The 16,889-nt window shown below is 38.3% G+C and overlaps 1 protein-coding gene across 3 annotated transcripts in view; it reads right to left on the bottom strand.

The window, feature by feature from the left end:
• The window catches only part of RELN (reelin), a 535,951-nt gene that overhangs the window by 61,560 nt on the left and 457,502 nt on the right, over positions 1 to 16,889 (bottom strand). For all 3 annotated transcript variants that reach the window (XM_032276354.1, XM_032276355.1, XM_032276356.1), the window contains exons 42-46: positions 11,143 to 11,363; positions 8,188 to 8,335; positions 5,698 to 5,956; positions 4,609 to 4,858; positions 839 to 1,007 (exon numbers count right to left, since the gene is read on the bottom strand). In XM_032276354.1, coding sequence (XP_032132245.1) covers positions 839 to 1,007; positions 4,609 to 4,858; positions 5,698 to 5,956; positions 8,188 to 8,335; positions 11,143 to 11,363 — 1,047 coding nt within the window. The remainder of the gene's footprint in view (positions 1 to 838; positions 1,008 to 4,608; positions 4,859 to 5,697; positions 5,957 to 8,187; positions 8,336 to 11,142; positions 11,364 to 16,889) is intronic.

Here is a 16,889-nt window from a genome sequence, read left to right as displayed (position 1 = left end):
TGAGCCGAGATCATGCCATTGCACTCCAGCCTGGGTAACAAGAGCGAAATTCCGTCCCAAAGGAAAAAAAAAATTTAAAAGCAGACATAATTTTAATATACATTTATCTGCTACATTCATTTATAGGACATCACTCACTCTTATATTTACAGCAGTGTCACCAGCAGAAAACAGACTCTGTTTAAGTCTATTCTGAATGGGCCTATTTTAAATAGTCTGGGCATCTCTGAGTTAAGTTGGAGAAGCCAAGTGATGCAGCCACTGTTTTCTTTTGCAGTTCATTCTTTAAAAATATTAGAGTTAGGCCGGGCGCGGTGGCTCAAGCCTGTAATCCCAGCACTTTGGGAGGCCGAGGCGGGTGGATCACGAGGTCAAGAGATCAAGACCATCCTGTTCAACATGGTGAAACCCCGTCTCTACTAAAACTACAAAAAATTAGCTGGGCATGGTGGCGCGTGCCTGTAGTCCCAGCTACTCAGGAGGCTGAGGCAGGAGAATTGCCTGAACCCAGGAGGCAGAGGTTGCGGTGAGCCGAGATCGCGCCATTGCACTCCAGCCTGGGTAACAAGAGCGAAACTCCGTCTCAAAAAAAAAAAAAAAAAAAAAAAATTAGAGTTAAAAGTCAGTAAAGGCCTGGCTTATGGGAAAACATGGAATAATGTCAAGATAAAAACTGGTTTCTATTTTACTCATAACAACCTTAGTAATTCATGCAGAGCAACACCATCAGCAAGTAACAAAACCTCACATATCTCATTAAACTTGACATGCCAAATTTTATCACATTTGGGCTCACTATAAGTAGAAGCATGTGGTGAACATGTGGAAGCATCTGTACCTGGTATAAGGAGGGAGAGGCAGAGTGATTCTGGTCCACTTGTTGAAAGTGTCTGACACCAGGATCCGCTGCAGATGATAGCGACTGCATTCTACATTGGTAGGGAGACAGTCCCTGACCAATGGGTGCCACGACAATCCAAGATCTACTGAGTATTCCAATTCAATAGCTGAAAAACAGGAAATATTATTTTGGATGTAAACATGTCTGCAGACCAAGGAACCAAAATTGCTTATCATGTTTCCGTATGTTTTAGTTTCATTCAAATGTCAGTGTGATTTTTTCCCTATATTTATATTTCCTACTCTGAAATGCTTCCTTAATTTTTCTCTCTGTATATTACCAGTTATTATTATTATTTTTTGTTTTCCATTTATTTATTTTATTGCATTTTTAAATATCCCTGTTGAAATAACTTTTAAGGGGATATGATCAAGTGAAACATAAAGTAAAATTTCCTGAATCACTTCTTATAATGAGAAGCTTTTGGAACAATCATCATGACGAAAGTATTGCCTCACATACAGTTACAGTATATAAGTAGCTGCATATAATTGCTATGATATATTTGTAATTTAATATAGTGATAGAACATATATCACAAACATATTTAAATGGTATATAATTTAATATAGTATACTTATAAATTAATATATTGTTTATTTAATGGTTAACATACTAATAAAGAACACATTACATATTTTAATAATTAGTGATCAGTTAAAAAATTGATCAGACTTCTCAAATTTGTACCACTTTATAGGAATCCTGACCAACTAATGTCAATTTTGCCCCTAGTATGGATGAAACTCCTTAGAAATTGTAAACTCTCTTTTGCTTATATATCTTGCTCTGCTGTGTTACAGAATATATATAAAATATGGAGACTGGAGGGGTGTAAGGAACGACTTGAAGGCTGTGGGATATGTGCCAATGTATGCCATCAGGTTGTGGGTCTAAGGAAAGATAGTGATTTCTTTCCTTTTTCTTCTTCTAGAACATTCAACCTATAACCCCTGTCTTATATTTCTCTCTCCCTATTCACTTTACAAACTGCCTAAGTCCCCGCCTCCCTTCGGAAATGGCTTTCTCTAAGGCTGTGGTTCTCAGTCTTGGCTGCACACTGAAATCACCTGGATACCTTTAGAAACAACTGATACTTGAGTCTCCCTCCCAGAGATTCTGTTTTGAACTCTTTTGGGGCATGGCCAAGGTGTCGGGAGCTTTAAAGCTTCACAGGTGATTCTCCCATGCAGCCAGTGTGAGCCCACATGCTGCCCTAAGGTTTCTAGGTAAATACAATGGCCTGGTCTCAGTCTTCATTGTGCTTGCCTCCTAACAGCATGGGACATTATTGATTACTCCCTGATTCGCTAAATGTTTTTTTTTTTTTTTTTTTTTTTTTGAGGGCCATTATTCTGAGTCTCCTGTCTTTTATTCTGACTCCTTTGCTAACCTGTACAGCTATGGACATTCTTCCAGACCCTGTTTCTGGTCATCTGTTCTACAAGTACACTCTTGATGCAGTTATCACCTCTGTGCCCCAAACTTCCCAATTTCACATCTGGAAATAGAGTTTGTGTCTACCAAGCCTGGCACTGTGCTGGATGCTGGGTGCGCTGTGATAAGCAGTATAGGCACAGTTCCAGCTTTCTACACTGTATGTCTTCTTCACTAAAGGATATTTTTACTTAGAAGTCCTTTCACCTGAATTAAGAAAAACTCACCACTTTCCCTCATTAACAAACATCTACTAGTAACTACCACAATTTATCAATGGCAATACTTTTACACTAGTTTTCTGGGTCAAAAATTTAGAAGTTATTTTAGCCTTTGGCATCAGAGGTTGTTAAGAAAAAACACAATTTAGAAGTTTTTTAGAAATTTTACTTTTCTGTCTCTACCCTCTATGTTCAACCCAGTCCTGAGATCTGCTGCTTTTTTTTGCATTATCTCATATCAATATTATCCATTTCATGTCTCTTCATGCCACACAGTGAAAGTCTACATTGCTTCCTGCAAAGATGACCACTGTGGCTTCTTTACTGGAATTCTTCTCTACCCACCTTCATTGGCCCTAGAGCTAATCTCCCTGAAACATACCATGTCACTCCTCTGAACTTGTACTCTCCTGTTCATGACCTTATCAAGCACAAATCCCCAAGCCTGCCTTTTAAGGCCCTTCTTAATTTGTTGTCAACTCCACTCTTTCATATTTCATATTTCCTCTTTCATATTGACATTCATTTTAACCTCTCTCAGGAGGCTGCACCAGCCTGTGTAGAAAGTACACATGACTGGGCTTACAAGGGCAGAATTTTGTTCCTGGTGCTGCTGCAGGCTAACCATGTGATAACTTACTTCTCTGGGCTCTTCTCCACTTTCCATGTGAATAAGGGTGTAAGAGACTAGACTGTTTTCAAAATCAACACACTGTGCTCTTCTCCATTAGATGCAGACCAGACCTGTTAAGGCTGGTCTCCTCTCAGGAGAACTCCACATCTGCTTCTTTGTTTCTGCTTCCAACCTAGTTTGGGGGTCCTTTTTCTCCACCCATCCTTAAAATCTACTTCAACCATCAAGGTTCACTTAAGACTTAGCTCCTTTGTGAAATGTTCCCTAACTCCTTAAATTGGCCAACCATTGGTCATCTCTTGCTCCCTTGGGTTGTCATTACACTTTGTATCAGCACTCCATGGAATACCTGATTTACCTGACTCTCTTTGAGGTATCCCATCAGCTAGTCTGTACCTACTGAAGAGAGGGTATGCACCTGCTACTTTTCCATCTTTATATTTCCCAGTTCCATCCCCACTGACTAATCTAATCTGGACTGTGTCGGAGGTAGAAAGAGTTATCTCTGGCATTCCTTCTGTTAAGTTTAGGCTAATGAGAATATTACAAATTGTGAATTTTGCGGAACCTTGAAAATAACCAAATTCCTCACAGTTCTGCCTCCCCCACTACCCAGAATCTAAAACCAAAAGAGGCCCTTGTGAACATTCTAGTTTGTGTCTCTTGGAAGAAGAGTTATATGAGGATGTGAAAGGCCAGGAGACTGAGAATTCTGACAGGTTTGTAAGTTCAGGTAAAGAGTCGAAGTGTGCAATGATGCCAGCTTTTATCTCTCCTAAGATGGGTCTGTGAGTGTGGGTGCATGGTATGTGTGAGTGTATGCACACACATACACATTACAGGGAATGCAAATTGGTCACAATGATGGTGGTCTGGAATGTGCTATGATCCACGATAGCGAAAAATATAGGCAAAATGGGAACAACAAAATTTCATCATTTTGGAGGATATGGAGAGGAGATAATAACTGGTTTAATCTAACAGAATTACAATCTGTGAATATATATATTAATAAGTCATATATATGAATAAATCATATCACTTATTCCTGGCATTCTCAATGTGATGAGAGTCCTTAATGGAACAATACCACAAGTGTATCCTTTATTCTGCAAGTCTGATACTAAAAAACCTGGATTTACAAACTATTATTATTTAGGTTACTTTATAAAAGAAGTCTTCATGTATATATGTTTAAAAAATAAACTCACATTCTGTTGCTTTCAAAAACCAACTTTTAAAACTTAATTTATCAATACATGCAATATTTTCAAGAACACAGTGTGGTTTGACTAAAAGTGCACTTGTGTTTTACTTACAGAGCTATCAGAGAGGCAGAGTAGTCCTATGACAGAGGGAGCCACAGAAGCTCATGTATACATGACTGTCGCTCTATCTGCGGATGGCATACTCACCATAACAAGAGTCTGTGACTGAGCAGGAGGCAGCGAAGTCTATCTGTAGGAATGAATCCTCATTCACGGCAATGTCTGTGCTGACCACATAACGGGTGCTGGCCTTTTCGATGAAGACCAGGGCATCACCAGTAGAGCCACACACAGGCATCTTGGTGCCTCCTGGGTGAAGCAGCCATTTCCTACTATCTAGGGTTGTGAAATCATCTTCCAAGACCGTATTACCAGAAATATTTCCTCCAATAAGAATCTGAAATGTATTTTAAAAAAAACCCAAATTTTCCATTTAGTTTTCAGATATGGAACGTTCTACCTTTTTTGTTTGTTTGTTTTGACCCGTCCGCCTGCTCAGAACTGGCACTGGACAGCCAGCAGAATGTGAGGGGCCTTTCAGAATGCTCTTATTTACGTCTGCTTGCCCATCTGGCAAGAAGCTACAGAAAACAAATCAAAGGATTGACAAAACCATTCACAGCCTACATTGGCCAAATCGTGCCTTTGGAAATGACATGTACCCCAGTTGGGAAGCAAAATTTGGCTTCTGTGTGATTATTTTCCATGTACAATTTCTATTTAAGGACAGCTGTACCCTAAGGCATTTCAGTTCCAATTCTTTGCATGAACTCTACGGTTTGTTAACAGGTTCTTTGAGTCCTATTTGATACACATTTTATTATGTATAAAGATCCTTTGGAGCAGTCTATAAGGATATGGGGGAGATTTATTTATTTTTTTCTTCAAAGGGTAGGAAAGAGGATTTGGGAACTACTGCATGTGGCACCAATGCTAATTTGCACATTTTCCTTTTCAGAGAATTATAACCTTGTATCACGCTTGATAAAGTCTCTACCCATATGGCAGAATCCTCTATGAGCAGGACCTAGGCCTTCTGTTGTGTTGTATATTTTTATAAGCTTAGGCAACTGAAGGAACAGAGAATGAAAGGAAGCTAAATGCCATATTTAATCTAGCTGTGTGCCCTTGGGCAAGTCACTCAACTGTCAGTTCTAAGTTTCAATTAAATGCCTTCCAAGGCCACATTCAGCTCAAGTGATGACAATTAAACTAGCTAATCCTGAAGGGACTGACCTGATCAATAACCCAGGGGCTGTAGAAGTGCCCATTCTCAGATGGCTGCCACCAGCGAAGGCGAGTAGAACCAGAACGGGCTTTCAAGGGTATCTCCAGGGCAATGTACCTGCCCACATTGCTGGAATTGCTGAAAAGGAACTCCTGAAGAAGACTCCATGAGAGGCCACCGTTGAGAGAATATTGTAGAAGCACAGGTTGGCTCCTGGGGTCAGGAACGCCTTTACCACATCCCAGTCTCATGAAGAACTGCACAAATCTGACATTTGTAAACATTACTGAAGACTTTCACTTCCACAAGAAATCTACATGCTTAACAAAAGATAAGCACATGGGGTAATGCAGGGGAACTCATGGCCTTAATACATATGGTGATTTAATGAGTGTCTGAAGCAATCACTTCAAAGTCTGATTTCCCTTTTTAATGCAAAAGGGAGTTAATTAAATGTGAAATCTGAAAAAAGGCAATTCTGCACCCATATTTGTGTCTAGCCACTCTCTTCAGAGGAGAGCCTGAGGGACCTGAGCATTCACCGCACCCTTTGGCTCTTCCATAAAAAGGTGGGAGGGATTCAAAGGTAAGTTTAACTCCTTAAACTTTGAAACTGAAAGTTTGAAACTGGAAGAATGTAATTAACATAGTTCATGCCACAAAACTGGCAGATTATCTCTTCCAAGGTTTCACCAGTCATTTTTCAGATCTCATATTATTGGCTTTGGGAGGCACATTTAAATTCACTGGTTGCAGCACTTCTTTGTGAAAGGCCAGGCATGTTTTGGAAGAGATATGTCAAGCCTGGGCCTCTATTCTCTCTTTTGTGCTGGGGCAGGGAGCATGAGTGTGGGGGGGTGGTGGTGGTGGTTGCTGTGCCAGGATCTGACTGTTGTTGGGTCTGGGGATGGATGATACTGGCCACTGAGAATTGTGGCAGCCAGCCAGTGGCAGCATTCCCAGCTGGCAGGGAGGTGGACAGAGTGGCAGCAACCAGCTGGGGTGCCAATGAAAACTAGCTCACATGTTATCTTTGGCAGGCAAGCTGCTGCTTTCTGGTCTGGCCACGATGCTAGCTGGCAATGTAGAATAAATTTCATGTGTAACCCCACACACATACCCACTAATGTATGCATGCCAGACACAGGAAATATATTAAGATGTATAATAAAAATATTATCAATACCATATATAAAACCATTCGTTCTTCATGAGTTCTCTTCCCCACCCCATTCATTTACCTCATGACCCTGAAAAAATTGGGATTTTACGTGGAGCATTTTCAGGTCAATATATGCAAATCCTACACAGCATGCTACTGAGATGAGCTAAATAATGGAGCTTTTAACATTGGAATAATGAAAACATACATGGCTAGTGCCTAGTGACGTTTACATTTATAAAAACAATAATTATTTACAGAGAAATACTTTTAGCATACATCTACTTGTATTGAGAAAATCTTTGTATTAACTTAGTGACAGATAAACCATGAGAGAATTACTTATTCTGGAAGACCTAATAATTTCTAAGTTAGAGAACTCAGCTGCTAACAAAATTCTGAAGTAGGAAACATCAAATTAAACTACATGCACTAAAGTGGGATAATGATAAAATACAGTTTTTATAACTGTATAATTATTATCTCACAGAACTGTATTTTCTATGAAACGTTCAAATTCATAATCAATAAATGAAACATTTAGGGGAAAGGAGGGATAAATATGTTAAGATGTATTTTAAAATACTCTGAAATATTTCAAAAGGCAGAAACATGATTTCTTTGTTCACTTGCAAAATTAGGTCAGGGTTCCATTTTACACATGTAAAACCATCTTTTTTATCTTCCTTGTTAAGTTTTTGGCTCATCAAATGATCAAGGGATACACATCTTGACAGGACATAATCCTGTGAGCCAGTTTAAAATGTTTGTTTCTGAGTGACTGTGTTCAATTTAGAAAATGACTGCTTAGAATGTGTGTGTGAATCACTGGAAAGATGCTTGTAAAGAATAAGGCTGCCCTTCAAATGTTTTTAACTTAAATTGCTAGTGGAGATAAAATTAACTGTGAATAATCTGAAGATATATTGCATTTCAACTAAGCTTTCTACTAAGCATGGTATAAGTGTAAATAATTTCTACACAGTGCAAGTGCTAATAGCATGCTAAATAGAAAGGTAAAGAAGACACAATATTATTTTATTGAAGTTAAAATAAGTTAAACATTGTCATTTCCTAATCTCAATCTTATAAAATACCAGATGTTAACTTTTGTCTGTTTAGGTATGTTTCCTTTCTGGTTAAGTTATTGAAGAATGTCGCTCAGTTTTTGAATAGAAATTATGTAAACTGTCCTGATGGCACTGATAAAGAGAGAGGTTCAGTATTTCTAATGGAAGGCCTTGTCCTTGAAATCTCTCTGCTTCGTTCTGATTTGATTATATTCTACTATTATATATTACGATGTGGTTTTTCAAGAGCATCTAAAAATGATTACCTAGCATGTGACAAATCCAGGTCTCGTGTCATCAACATGCGCAAGCCATCTTCATTGAAAAAGAGGTTGTTTCCACTAGAAAGGATTCCACACTTTCGAGATGGTTTCCCACCACTCATTAATAAGAATCTATCAGATTCTAGCTGACCTGAAAAAATTGGAAAATATGGTTTACCTATGACCCCAACTATAGTGAGTATATTTTTAAAAGGAATATGGTAAATGCATTACGTAGTTTCAAAATATGAAGTCATAAATATTAAAGTCATATGTTTTGAGATAAGAGGGCTTTTCAACTTCAGCTTGTTTGAATCATTTAGCCTTGGCTGATATAATTTAAAGATTCTTGTGATAGGAGGAGGGGGTATTTTCTTGAATATCTATGGTCAAGCAAGATGGATCCCTTCTTTCTGCTCATTCACACTGAGAAAAAAAGACACTGGTTAGAGAGTGGTTCAGGCCATAACCAAGGTGGGGGCTGTGTGGCCTTTCCACCAGCCTCTTCACTATGTCTTTTCTAATGTAAGGACAGTATCAGGCAGGGTCAATATAATATTTTAAAAACATTTTTTATGGAAGAAATTTCAGTACCATTTATTATTGCCTATTAAATAATGTCTTTAAGGCGCAGTGGCTCATGCCTGTAATCACAGCACTTTGGGAAGCTGAGGTGGGTGGATCACCTGAGGTCAGGAGTTCAACACCAGCTCAGCTGACATGGTGAAACCTTGTCTCTACTAAAAATACAAAAATTAGCTGGGCATGGTGGCAGGTGCCTGTAATCCCAGCTACTTGGGAAGTTGAGGCAGAAGAATCGCTTGAACTGGGAGGCGGAGGTTGCAGTGAGCCGAGATCGGGCCACTTCACTCCAGCCTGGGTGAAAGAGCAAAACTCCATCTAAACAAATAAAATAAAATAAAATAACATCTTTAAAAACCAGCTCTTTTTTCTTTCTTTTTTTTTTTTTTAATTTATTTTATTGCATTTTAGGTTTTGGGGTACATGTGAAGAACATGCAAGATTGTTGCATAGGTACACATGTGGCAGTGTGATTTGCTGCCTTCCTCCCCATCACCTATATCTGGCATTTCTCCCCATGCCATCTCTCCCCATCTCCCCACACCCCACTGACCCTCCCCTATTTCCCCCCAACAGACCCAAGTGTGTAGTTCTCCCCTCCCTGTGTCCCTGTGTCTCATTGTTCAACACCCGCCTATGAGTGAGAACATGCGGTGTTTGATCTTCTGCTCTTGTGTCAGTTTGCTGAGAATGATGCTTTCTAGGTTCATCTATGTCCCTACAAAGGACACAAACTCATTGTTTTTGATGGCTGCATAATATTCCATGGTGTATATGTGCCACATTTTCCCTGTCCAGTCTATCATCGATGGGCATTTGGGTTGGTTCCAGGTCTTTGCTATTGTAAACAGTGCTGCAATGAACATTCGTGTGCACGTGTCCTTATAGTAGAATGATTTGTAATCCTTTGGATATATACCCAGTAATGGGATTGCTGGGTCAAATGGAGTTTCTATTTCTAGGTCCTTGAGGAATCGCCACACTATCTTCCACAATGGTTGAACTAATTTACACTCCCACCAACAGTGTAAAAGTGTTCCTATTTCTCCACATCCTCTCCAGCATTTGTTGTCTCTAGATTTTTTAATGATCGCCATTCTAACTGGCGTGAGATGGTATCTCAATGTAGTTTTGATTTGCATTTCTCTGATGACCAGTGATGATGAGCATCTTTTCATATGTTTGTTGGCCTCATGTACGTCTTCCTTTGTAAAGTATCTGTTCATATCCTTTGCCCACTTTTGAATGGGCTTGTTTGTTTTTCTCTTGTAAATCTGTAAAAACCAGCTCTTAAATCTGTCAACATACTCAGATTTAGTTTATTCATTTTTTCGTTGTGGTAAAATACATATAAGATTTGCCATTTTAACCATTTCGAAGTAAACAATTCAGTGGCATTTAATATATACACTCTGCTGTGCAGCCATCACTACTACCTAGTTCCAGAACTTTTTCATAAGCCCAAGACTGTGCCCATTAAACTGTCACCGTTACCTCATTTCCCCCTCCTCCAGCCCCTGGCAAATGCTACTCTGCTTTCCATCTTTACGAATTTACTTATTCTGAGTATTTCATAAAGATGAACTGACATCATATGTGGCCTTTTGTGTCTGGCTTCTTTTATTTAGCAGGTTTTTGAATTTCATCTATGTTGTAGCATGTATCAGTATTTAACCCCTTTTTATGGCTGAACAATGTTCCACTGCATGGATATATCTAGATCTAGTTTTAAAATGTATTGTAAAACCATACATATATTATAACAATTATACAAAAACTCGGCAAAAAGAAAGAAAATCTTTTAACCCCATGATGCTAATATAGATAGCTATTATATTTAAGACTTTCTTTTATGGAGATGTTTTTCCACAGCTTGATCAAAGGGCATATACAATTTAAATGCTTTTTTCTAATAATTACATTACATGCATTTTACTATATTGTAATATTGTCTTCACACATAATGATGCTGAATTCTAGGTGTAAAACTAAACTAGAGAAAGTGATGAGAGGCTATTTAAGCAGTTTGTGGTAAAGCAATAACAGGAACTTATATTTCTAGAAATTCATCCATCCAAGATTAACTCTCTATAAATATTTTCTAAAATTATCATTAGTCAGAAATTACATATGGTAGAAAAAGTGGTAAACATAGCCTTAGTTTTTCTTACTTAAGGTCTTGTTCTCTCTCATTGACCACTGTTTCCAAAACGGAACCCTATAAATTCAGAGCCAAATGAATTCTTGGATGTTCACAATTGAAATGATAATTATGACATATCAGAAGGAAACTTAATGATTAGTTATCTACCAAAAATTGTACTTAACATAGAAGTTCTTTCACAAGACTACACAGAATTTATAAGAAAAGACTACCTTCGAAGTCATCTTTGAGAAAATCAGGATTTTTGGTGCTTATTTTACAGGTTGGACCTGAGTAGCCGGGGTCACATATACATTTGGTACCATTGACACAGCTCCCCTGTCCATTACACATCTCCTCACACTGGGGGCCGATGTAGACATTATCAATGGCCCATGTCACTGGCTGAGAGCCGGCAGGGTAAAATCCCTGATACCATCTGAAACGAACAGATCTAGAAAAGAGGTACAAGTCTTTCAAAAGCTAATTAACAGAACAATATAGCTGCAAAGTAAACACATCTGATCAATTAACGATAGGCAACTTCTACCTATGCTCAACAACCAAGAAATACAAAACACCTGCCATTTCAGGAATAAAACTCCATTTTTCAATCTCTAGGATTCTGCCGGTAAAGTTCTTGTTTCTTGTAAACCTTTCCCAGTCCCATCAGAATGTCAACATTTCACTTCATCTTCCCATCTTTTTCAATATTGACTTCCTTGGTGAAGATTTCTCCAGTCCTACTCTTTCTCTCTCTCTTTCTCTCTCTCTCTCTCATCTATCTATCTATCATCTATCTATCTATCAATTATCTTTCTTTCTATTTTTTTTTTTTTTTTGAGACAGAGTCTCGCTCTGTAGCTGGAATGCAGTGGTGTGACCCTGGCTCATTACAACCTCCACCTCCTGGGTTCAAGTGATTCACCTGCCTCAGCCACCCTAGTGGCTGGGATTACAGGCACCCGCCACCACACCTGGCTAATTTTTGTATTTTTAGTAGAGATAGGATTTCACTATGTTGGCCAGGCTGGTCTCGAATTCCTGACTTCAGGCAATCCACCCACTTTGGTCTCCCAAAGTGCTGGGATTACAAGAGTGAGCCACCACGCCTGATGCCTACTATCTATTTAATACACTCTGTATACTAACCTTTTTTTTTTTTTTTTTTTAAACTGAGGTAAAATTCACACATCATAAAATTAACCATTAACCATTTAAAGTATACAGGTCAGTGGCATTCAGCACATTCATAGTATTTTCCAACCATCACCTCTCTCTGGTTCCAAGACATTTTTACTACTCCAAAAGGAAACCCCATACCCATTAAATAGTTTTCCCCATCTCTCCCTCCCTGACAACCACGAGTCATTTCTGTCTCTATGGATTTACCTATTCTGGATATTTCATATAAATGGAAAGAGAACAGGTAATGTTTTATGTCTGGGTTCATTCACTTAGCATAATGTTTTCAAGGTTGATTCATGGTGTAGCAAATATCAGAATTTCATGTCTTTCATGACTGAACAATATTCCATTGTATGGATGTACTAGCTTTAATTACCCATTCATTAGCTGATGAACATTTGGTTGTTTCCATTTTTTGGCTATTGTGAATAGTGATGCTATGAATATTTGTGTACAGGTAATTGCTTGAATACATTTTAAATTCTCTTGGGTAGAAGGGTAGTGAAATTGCTAGATCTCATGGTAAATGACTAATCTTTTAAATTTTTCTTTCTGACTTTCTCTTCCATAATTTTGATTGAATTTCCATTATTATAGTTATCACAGCTGGAGTTATTTAAAAGTGTGTCTATTTCCTCTATAGGCTGTGAGCTCGTAGAGGCCAATGTCCATGTCACTTTCTTTTTTTGTACCTTTTTAAGGCACTCATATAGTATTCACACACAGTAGATGCTCAGTAAATGTTTGTTGTAGGTAATTTGTTGTAAAAGTCCTTAGGAGCCAAACTAAGGTTTCTATCTAATCAGAAACAGAGAGCCTAAACATATTATTTTTAAGAGAAAAAGTGGCAAAATCTGATGTATTTTTAGTTTGACGTCTTTTATTTCTTATTTTTAAGTCAAAAATAATTTTCCTTTTGAATTGTCCTATCATGTTGCTGATAATTAGCTCCCAAGGAATAATCTACATGTTTAGGTAGCTATCCAGAAATATTTTAATGTATTTTATCATGTATAAAACTCAGTTCAAAGAAGATAAATTTATTTTAGAGAGGCAGGATACAGAGATGACATGTGCACTTATTTTTGTGCCCTGTAGCTCTTCCCAATTTTCAATTATCATAGAAACTAAATTCTGAATAGTTTTCTGTTTGAAAAGCAGAAATCAGAAGTTAAAATACTAGAGTTGAGGATGGGTGGTGGGAGAATAATAAATTTGTTAGACTTCTGGAATTTAGTGGATAGTAAAGCAGACGGAGTACAGTTCCTACATATATTTAATCCTAATTTCATTGTTCCATTTTGCTTTGTTACCCAGACTGAAGTGCAGTGGCACGATCTCAGCTCACTGTAACCTCTGCCTCTGGGTTCAAGCAATTCTCCTGCCTCAGCCTCCCGAGTAGCTGAGATTACAGGTGCCCACCACCACACCTGGCTAATTTTTGTATTTTTAGTACAGATGGGGTTTCACCACATTGGCCAGGCTGTTCTCAAACTCCTGACCTCAAGTGATCTGCCCTCCTTGGCCTCTCAAAATGCTGGGATTACAGGTGTGAGCCACTGCACCCAGTCCCAAACTCCAACTATATTAAGCTGCCCCCAAAATGCCGGTCCATAATTAAACTTTATTTTCAAATACTTGTCAGAGTTTAGTCTTGGCAAGAAGCACTTCTTACCTTTTGAACTTTCAGACTGCCGAGCTGAGGGAAATGGCTGGACTTATCCTTTGAACAAAAGCCTACAAGGATTTTTTTGAACTTCTTATTTATTCAAATGTTCTGAATACAAATGAACCACCTTAGTTGGATATTTATTATTGTTCACCTGCCTTGACACAGAAACTGCAAGCACTATGATAAATGGGCTGAAGGGGCTGGTTTCACTGTGGTTTCCTTCCACTGAAATCTTATTTTGAAAATTTCCCACTGCCACCCTCTTGGTGAATGTCAGCATCTGTTCTCCTAAGCCGGTCGTATTCAAAAGGATCTGTTTTTTAAACATAAACTTAAAATTTCAAGCACACAACATTGCTTTCACTAAATAGGGGTTTTGGTGGACTCATTATGAAACTGCATAAAGCAAAAACAATTAGGAAGTTTTAAAGTCAAAAGGACTCTAAAAGGACACAAAGGTGATGTGAATAAAATTAGATGGAAGCTCATAGTTATTCTTTGAATATAAATGGACTATATATGTAGAGGCAACAAAATTTGACCATTTTGCACCTGAGAACTTTTAATACAGTTTTTTGTGTGTATGTAATGTCCAACAAATGGATGGAAAAGAGTAATTTAAACATGGATTTTGTATTTTTTTTTAAAACATCCAAGCCTTGTGCCATTATTTTGTACCATGTTGAATACCAACCAAGGGATGGTTCACTGAGTTGGAGGAAATTTAACTTTTGCCTTCCAGCAATTCATGCCTGCATGGGTTTTTAAGAAGAGTGCTAATTCTTTTCCTGAAACAAGGACTAGACACCCTCAAGGCAAATTTTTCTCCTCACAGAAATGGTTGAAGGCAGTTTGAAAGGTGGGTTTATGCCATTCTGAGAATAGGCATGCATGCCTCCTTGATACATCCACTTTTCTTTCATAGAAATAAAAATGACATGGGATACAAATAATATGACAGTTTAGGTTCTGTTCATTATGATAGTATTGTGTTTTGTAAATGGCTTTGTACCAGTGAGTAAAAATATAGATGTCTACATTTCTCTTGTTCAGATTTCCAAATTATATTGCCATGCCTTATGTGGCAGCAAGCACAGTGGTCATTACCAGCGCTGAGCGAGATGGTCTCCATGACACTGGGGCACTCTCCTGACATGGACACGGCCATCTTCACTCAGTGCCTCTGACTGGCAGATCTTTGTGATCTTATTTCATATACCTTTAGATGAGATTATCTCCACATGGAAACTTGATGAGGCAAGTCTCAGTTGGCAAAACAATCTAAAACAATAACCTACAATCTATCTTTGGGGTAGTTTTCTATTTAATCTAATTCTTAGCTGGACAGTTGGAGGAAATTAGTGGTCCATTAAACAGAAAACCTAGTGTTTCTCCATAATACCATGAAGGAGTTCGGTGGACTGCTCTGTATCTAGAAGGCTGTCTTACTCCATTCAGGCTGCTATAACAAAATGCCATTACTTAGGTGGCTTATAAACAACAGAAATTTATTTCTTACACTTCTGGACGCTGGAAAGTCCAAGATTAAGGAGCCAGCACATCAGTGTCTGGTGAGGGCTCACTTTGTGGCTTATAATGGTACCTTCCTGCTGGGTCCTCACATGGTAGAAGTGGCGAGGCAGTCCACTGGGGTCTCTTTAATACAGGCACTGATGCCAAACATGAGAGCTCCACTTTCGTGAATTAATCATCCCCTAAAATGCTCCATCTCCTTATTCCATCGCCTTCAGGGAAATGAACTGAGACACGTGAATTTCAACAAAAATTCAGACCGCAGCAGTGCCCAAGCTATCTAGGCCTTTCCCCTTGTCCGTCCTGCTCATAGGCATGGTCTTCTGACAGCTGTGCTTCTCTTGGAACACTTGGCGTTCAGGCTACAGCTGATAGGTTAAGATTTGGAAATTTGGAATGAAGAGTACCAGGAAATGAAAGCTCTGGTTTGCCAAGGGATGTTAACGTGAGCATGATAAAAACAAGGATCATAAACTTTTGTTGCTGAGTTCCCCACACTTTCTGAGTGGAGTCCATGCAATTCCCCAGTATCTTTCCAATAAGTGCTTTCACCTTTTTGGTAAGCCTCTTTATATTTCTTGCAACATATGATCTTAAACAATATAACCATTTTGAATAAAAAGTTTGTCCTGGGTTATTTTTCCTGGCCAGATTCCTCTAAAGATAAGTTCCCCACAACCAGCGGTAGCTTTCTGGTTGTGCTGGCTGTATCTTCAGCTCAATCTATTCCTGTGCTCTGCAGAGACACTCTTTGCCTCCTCTGGCTATCAGTTCTAAAGAACTTTGAGGACATTTTGCTTAGTAATGCTTATTTTTCAAAAGATAGTTGGATTTCCTGTTAGAATAATATCCTGGCACAGTCACAAGGATTAGTAAATGATATATTCAACAACCCAAAATATTAAAGTCCTTAGCAATCAAATTATAAAAACTATGCTGATGATATGATGAGGAGTGGATAGATTTATGTTCAAAGAGATGCAGACTTTAAAAAATTCACTTTCACACTTTTGGAAAAGTACTAGGTATTAGTAGTCTTGTTTGAAGACTCAAGACTTCTAATTAGGCTCAGTTTCACATCAGGAATATAAATCTATTTCCATCTTGAAAGTATGATATTAGTACTTTCTTCTTTTTTTGACACACTCTGAAAGAAAACATTCTTTATTCTGAGAGAAAAGACAGAAATTTGGAAGCAACTGCTTTGTTGACTTCCTCCCTTTGCTCATTTTTATTATTAGTTTTATTTTTGAAATATACTTTCTATTTCATTTCTGTGAGGGGTGAAGTCCTTTATCTCCAAGTCACTTTTCAGCAGAAGAGTCACATATATGTAACAAGAATGCTGAGACAGGTTGGAAAAGTAGAGATGCCTGGGGGCAATGTGTTCATTATTTTTTTTTAATGAGACACCAGGAATATTCCGTGGGCTTCTATCCTCCCTACGTGCACTCTCCCTGCATAAGAGACATAGGTAGATGTTTGAAAGTCATAATATTCTAACTGCACTTATATTGTGAGGTGGGAGAAGGCAGGAGGAACATCACAACATTAGGGGAAAACCTTGTTTTTGTGGCTTTCTACTGA

This window comes from Sapajus apella, unplaced genomic scaffold (genome assembly GCF_009761245.1).
Source record: "Sapajus apella isolate SASKATOON/1434 unplaced genomic scaffold, GSC_monkey_1.0 scaffold7, whole genome shotgun sequence".
NCBI classification, from domain to species: Eukaryota; Metazoa; Chordata; class Mammalia; order Primates; family Cebidae; genus Sapajus; species Sapajus apella.
The sequence above is the reverse complement of the archived record's forward strand: the minus strand, read 5'-3'. Positions and strand labels throughout refer to the sequence as shown.